Source organism: Harpegnathos saltator, unplaced genomic scaffold, assembly GCF_003227715.2.
Source record: "Harpegnathos saltator strain DR-91 unplaced genomic scaffold, Hsal_v8.6 scaffold110, whole genome shotgun sequence".
Lineage (NCBI taxonomy): Eukaryota > Metazoa > Arthropoda > Insecta > Hymenoptera > Formicidae > Harpegnathos > Harpegnathos saltator.
The window spans coordinates 360,809-367,576 of record NW_020229885.1 but is presented as its reverse complement, the minus strand read 5'-3'; the positions used below and the strand labels follow the sequence as shown (position 1 = coordinate 367,576).

The 6,768-nt window shown below is 33.0% G+C and overlaps 1 protein-coding gene across 1 annotated transcript; it reads right to left on the bottom strand.

The window, feature by feature from the left end:
* Positions 1-2,192: 2,192 nt before the first annotated feature.
* On the bottom strand, positions 2,193-3,573 carry LOC112589033 (uncharacterized). The gene is made up of 2 exons (XM_025300787.1): positions 2,755-3,573; positions 2,193-2,502 (listed from the first exon to the last, which is right to left on the bottom strand). Exons 1-2 carry the CDS (start codon positions 3,516-3,518, stop codon positions 2,193-2,195), a joined length of 1,074 nt encoding a protein of 357 aa, XP_025156572.1. The 5' UTR covers positions 3,519-3,573.
* Between the last annotated feature and the right edge of the window lie 3,195 nt (positions 3,574-6,768).

The window sequence follows — 6,768 nt, the reverse complement described above, 5'->3', positions numbered from 1 at the left end:
TATAGTATAGCTATAGCTATAACACATCGCTAGCTTCAAAATACGCGTTGACTCGCCGACGATATTTTCACGCGGGCGAGAGAAAGAGTGAGAGAGAGAGAGCAATAATTTGAACAATCCACTCTTGGCCAACATGTACGTCTTCTTCGCAAAAGAATAATATTATGTTATGGAAAAATAACTTATGTTAATTTAAGAGATAATTTATTATTAGCACACAAGAAATATAAAAGTAAATTATGTAATTTAATTTTTAAATTATTCTAACACTGTAATCTGAAACGTGCTAAACAAACAAATATAATGAAATAAAGCAAAATAATTTTGCGATTATATGCATTAACCTCATGCACATTTATTTTGTAAATAATAACGTACATATTGTTGCTCAACAGAAACCGCGAGAAGGTGGTGGTCTCTTCATCAATAAGAAAATATAAATGTATGTTCCATCAATGATAAATGAAAAAAATGTTTTCTCTATTATAACTATTTCATATATAGAATAATTTTGATATATATACACATATTAAAAAAGAACATACTTTTTTACATTTTCTAAGAATATAGATACAAGAGAATAGATAGAAAGGATAGACAAAATAAATACAAAAGGATAGGCGTAAAATATAGAAAGCTAATGGACAGAGAACAAAAGGCAGAGGACAGAATAAAGAATAGAGAAAGGAATATAGAAAAAGAAAAAGACATTAGAAATACCAAATAATTTTTGATCGTTTCGATTTTTTAATTAATATTCTCCTTAATAGTAGATTCTGTTAAAGGTGGAACAAATAGAATAAATTTTTGTATCACAATAAAGAAACAGCACACACAAGTCGTGCGTTAACAACTCAGAAAATTTCAAAGTTATACTTTTACCATACAAAAACAATATACTACATTAAAACATCGAAACGGTCAAATATAACTCGGTATTTCTACAGATTAACCGGAAAAGACCGTACACATGTTTTACGTAATATAATATTAAAAATAATACATATATTTATGATAAAATCCTTTTTGCAATATACTCAATAGAAATTATTTACTTTTAACGGCAATTACAGCTAATTTCTAAAATTAGCTGAACTAGTATAAATATTAATAGTGTATAATTAATTTTCAACAGAAATAAAACTTAATTTACATCACATTATATATCACATATGATTACACGTGTGATTACACGTGTGATTAAAAGAATGTATATATATGTATATATATATTTATATGTATATGTTAATGTATATATGTATATATATATATGTATGTATATATACGTTATATCCAAATATCATTACGTACGTAGAGTATCTTATTTTAGTTTTTTATTATTTTTTCTACCAATTAATTTGAACAACCTTTTTCTGAAAAATTTTTTTATGTGCTTAATATTTTTTGAGATATTTAACCCCTTGACATACAAATAAAACGGAATTTGATGCGTTTGAAAAATATTACTTAATTTAGCTCAGCTGAACAGTTATGTGTAAGCTTAAAAACAGAACATTTTATTTTAAAATTTGCATTGCTATATAACATTTAATCAGGTTCATATATTATCTTAAAAGGGGTAACATCAGTGTAGAGACCTGTTTTCAAGGGTCATTTTTGGGAATTTTTTTGGAGAACAGGGAATATTAAGGTAAAAAACAGATTACATAGGCTTATTGTACACATCTTAAGGTATATCCCTGAATTTTGCGGAACGTTTTTATTAAAAAATGGCGGTCGTACTACAGATTAAAGCCAGGTGGGTTTTTTTCGCCGCGCTCCACTGCGCGACAAATAGAAGACGTAAATCATAACCTAGAATAAAAAACGAAAGTTTTTTTCAAAGTTTAGCTCAAAAGCTAAAGAAAAGCGTAGGGGTTTTTTGAAAAATTAATTTTTGTAGAAATGGCACGCATTTGAAAATTATGTAGTAATTTTCACGAAAAAATTTGGCTGAAAATTGTTTATAAAAAAAGAAATAATCAATATTTCGAAAAATCCCTACGCTTTTCTTTAGATAATCTATTTTTAAAGATGCTGTTAAAATCTGAAATTATTCTACCAAAAATTGTAAAAGTTATTTGTCGCGCAAGATTGAAAAATGTAGTTTCGAGAAAAAACGCTTTAAAGTTTTAGAACGCTATAGTTCTCATATAAATTCAAAAAAATTGAGTTTGTGTATGATCTTACCATTAGTCAGCTATTCCAGAACCATAAAGTTGACCCTCTATGTTGCTATTTTCTTCTTCTCCTTGTTTTCTGGCCGCTGTTAAGGATTGGCGCGCCTCTTTCGCTTTATCAGTGAGCGAGCGCTCGGAGTATTGAATTCGCTTCGCATCGGCTTCGAGGCAGAAGTTGTAGCAATTATTGCCAATTGTTATTTCCATGGTGTCCATTATTCTTAAAACTGCTTGCAGTCCATCGTTAAAAATACTAACAGCAATATCTGCACTCAAGTCCAATATTTTTTTTGTTTTCGGAGCGATAGACCAAACTATTGAATTGAAACTTTCATTGCTATTTTGAGTGTATCCTCCTGTGCAACGTTCAAGCAAATCATCTCTACTTAAATCTTTGTAGATAGGTTGAATCGCTTCAAAAACTTCGAGGTTCATTGGCGGTGGATGTTTATAATCATCTAAGGTTCCTTCAGCATAAGCTACTTGCCACGTACACCACGAATCTTCTCCCGGCGGGCATTTTTCATGTTGAGGCTTCTCGTCTGTTGACAATTTATGAAATAAAGTTGCCCAAATATCATTTTTCATACCTTCTATTGAGTTAGGATTACGTCGAATTGCCAAACCATAATATTGACTTAAATCGTCAATAAGTTTACCAGTCAATTTACCCTTTCCACTTAGGCCTTTTTTTGATTTTTTAACGTTACGCAATCGAGTTCCCATGCGTTTTTGCACGTGATCGATGCATTCTTTTTTCTGCACAACAGTATTTTCATAAGGCTGAGCATCTATAAGTCCTTTAAAAGTTTTACTGTCACCGTCGCCGATGTAAGAAATGTATTTCATATTATACAAACTAAGGGAACGTTTAAACATCTCGATTACTGAATCTATTTCCATTTTTCCTGCAGAGCCTTCATGGTTTGACTGGCAAACTGTCTTATGCGTTTCAAGCCATTCCGCATACTCTTCGGTATCTTTTTTCTTTTCCCAAGTTTCACAAATTTTGCAGTACTTAGATTTGACGATGATGTCGACAACTTTTCCGGTATGCCAGCCAATTAAAGAAACTAAGCCGAAAAGCGATGTGAATCCTCGTTTCCTCCAAGATCCATCGCCAGATACAGTCAGTTCATTATCATCTCGTCCTTCTGCAGAAGTCATTTCCTTCTCTTCTTTCACTGCTCTCTCCATATTAATCTGACACACCGAGCGAGCGGCGACCGAAATTATATCCACAGCAGCTGTATAAACGGTTTGAAATATCGGCCGAGGCAGATCCATGAAGGCACAGAACTTGATCAATCCATTCATACCGATTCCTAATAAACGCATTGCTAGTACTATTCGTCTATTCAGTTCGTACGCATTTCTAATAAATGGACTGTTCGGAACACTACTAATATTGTCACACATTTCGCATGTAACATTTATTTTTAAGCCCAAGCCGCGCATTGAAGTATGACTAAAAGTCACTCTAGAATGGCACTTATGGCACACTACAACATTCGAGATAGCAGTAAAAACGGCAACAAAATTAACGAAGCAGTAGCCAAATGATTGATTAACATTAATGTCACTTTCACTTGCAGTCTTCAATTTCTTGGCAGACGTGCTCACTCCTTCAACGTCTCTCTCCGCTTCATAACGATTTTTCGGTCGATGTTTTCCCATACCTCTTCGATGAGAATGCCAACTAGACTCTCTGGTACCTTTTCTTCCAAAATACACAACATTTTTGTCACTCATGGTTGAAATTTCGGCAAATATTCACTTAGAAGAGAGGAATTTCTAACCGTAACGTCTTTTCAACTCTACAGGTAGCGTCCTTCTAACGGTCGTACTGTTGCTAGGTTAACATATACGTAGTCAAAAATACTTCTAATGCCATTTATGTATATACTAGCTAAGCTTAAAAATGAATAGTCTGAGACAAATATATACCTAAGACCAGTAAACGCTTTGAAGTGTCGAGCGCACGCTGAGCGCGCAACGGGCGGGTTTTAGGTTTGGTCGTTATATGTCGGTAAAAAAAAATTTTTCGGCCAAAAGCCTTGAGGATATTATTTTTGAAGGTCAAAACTATCGTTTAAGCAAAAAAAAAATCGATTTTTTCAAAATTCTACACTGATGTTACCCCTTAATGGATAACATAATATATGAACAATAAATAAATAACAATAATTAAATAACATTATAATGAGCATTTAAAACAAAACAGAATCGACGCACGATTCTCGGCGTCCGCCGGAGACAGTTCTTGACGTCTCGGAGACATCAAAATCTACAATAGCACATGAAATGAATGACGTCTCCCATACGTCATTATATGTCAAGGGGTTAAGGAAAACTTGAATTTTTTCAATATTTAGCTCACGATATCTCGTTAACTATTTGTCGACAGAAAAAGTAGTACTAGACTTTTTTGTTCTGTTTGGTCTCACGAATATATCGTTACAATAGTGCTCTGACTTTTATTACTTTGATGATTTTGAAATTTCCAAAAGTTACAAAAGTCAAGGCGCTATTGTAACAATATATTCTTGAAACTCAAATAGAGCAAAAAAGTCTAGTACCACTTTTTCTTTCAACAAATAGTTAGCGAGATATCATTTTTATGTTGCATTAACGTTATTATTAATAAAAAAGTTTTGTTTAAATATAAATAGTTCAGAAAATATAAACTATATTTGGTACAATTTCAGATTCGTATGTTGTAGCAATAAAAAGTACCAGAATGAGTGCACATATATATTTTATAAATGTAGAGAAAATGTATATTATTATTATTATTTTATACACATTGCATCGGTATTATGCATTTAGGCATCCTTATTCTCACAAATGCCTTACTGTATTATCTATTGGCCCTTTGTTTATATGAAGTCACGCGTCGCATATTGCGACACGCGACGCATATCGCGACACGCGACGCATATCGCGACTCGCGGTTTTGCGTCTATTGTTTTGACACACGAGCCGCGAACGTTTTACGTAGTGGACCGATTTCTTTCACAAGCGACTTCTTTTACATTTTTCGGTATTCTAGTTATATTTTTCTGTTTCTGTGTTACTTATTCAGTTCTTTTCGTTATTTATCTTTTCTTTCTGTATTATTCACTTATATTGCTTTGTAGTTAGTAGGTTTGTAGTTTGTAGGTTTGTAGTTTATAGGTTTGTAGTTTATAGTTTATAGTTTGTTAGTGGTTTGTAGGTTTGTAGTTTGTAGTTTGTAGTTTGTAGTTTATCTCCGCTATTTTCGCTTTCTCTATCTCTCTCTCTCTCTCTCTGTTCTTTGTGTCTCCTCTTTTTTCTCTGTATTTAATATGGAAACGTGCGATGAATTTAAGAAACGGCCGAAAAAAATTCTCCCAAGGTTGGCTTGGCGATGATCGGTACAAATCATGGATACGTCAAGTACCAGACGATAATACTTCGTTTTATTGCAGTATATGCAATAATAAGTATTCGTGTTCATCGCATGTTTCCAGGCATGTGGATTCTGCATGTCATAAGAACAATATAAAAGGAAATATTTCGGGTAATAGTAATGACATATTGAAAAATAAAAAACCACTGAGCAATAGAACATTTAAATCACAGTGGCTAGACATAAAAGATATGCAATCGTGGTTACGCGAAGTACCTGAAAATGTACATTCATTTCATTGTTTATTTTGTGAAAGATCAATCAGTATAACAAGTAGTGATCTATCACAAATATATAGACACGCAGAATCCCAACTTCACAAACGGAATTCCGAAAAAAGCGATATAAAGTCAAACGAATCGGACATAGATTTGAATACGCAAAGTGATGAATCACTTTTGACTTTTGATGAGCGAAAGAAATCAGCGGAAATACGATTTGCCGCGTTAATAACTGAGAAAAATATTCCTCATCAAACAGCACAAGCGATTCTTAGACTTTTTCAAGACATAGGAAAAGATCCTAAAGTACTGAACAGCATGACTATGGGTCGAACGAAATGTACTAATATTATTTCGAATGTTTTGTGTCCGGTTGAGACAGAACGTGTATGGTAGTAAATAATATCCGAAATACAAAATTTTCTATTTTTATTGACGAAACATCTGATATAACCAATGACAAATAGATGACGTTTCTCGTTTGTTATGTTGATCCCGAAACTTTAGACATTCGGTCGCAATTAGTAAAGTTAATTAACATCGATGCTAAAGATTGTAGTGCAGAGAAATTATTTAATGCGTTTGAATATGAAATGTATAAACTGCAAATTCCATTTTCAAACATTATTGCTCTGTCATGCGACAATGCGTCAGTCATGACAGGAAAACATTTATCTTTTAAAACAAAATTAGAATCAAAATCCAAACATTTATTAACATTTTCATGTCCTTGTCATTCCGCCGCATTGGCTGCACATGCTGCATGTGCTAAAATACCTGTTTTTTGTGAAGAGTTTTTGAGAAAAATTGCGAGTTATATCAACAGCAGCCCAAAGCGTTTAGCTGTTTTTAATGACTTTCGTGATTGTTTTCAAGATACAAATCGGAAAGTTTTGAAGTTATGCGATACTCGATGGCTCTCTCATTATTTATG

Excerpts from the sequence above, each read along its gene's own strand:
- LOC112589033 (XM_025300787.1), bottom strand. The coding sequence starts at position 3,518 with ATGCGTTTATTAGGAATCGGTATGAATGGATTGATCAAGTTCTGTGCC. Across the intron at positions 2,503-2,754 it reads GAAGGTATGAAAAATGATAT|TTCAATAGTTTGGTCTATCG; the intron begins TTGGGCAACTTT and ends TGAAAGTTTCAA.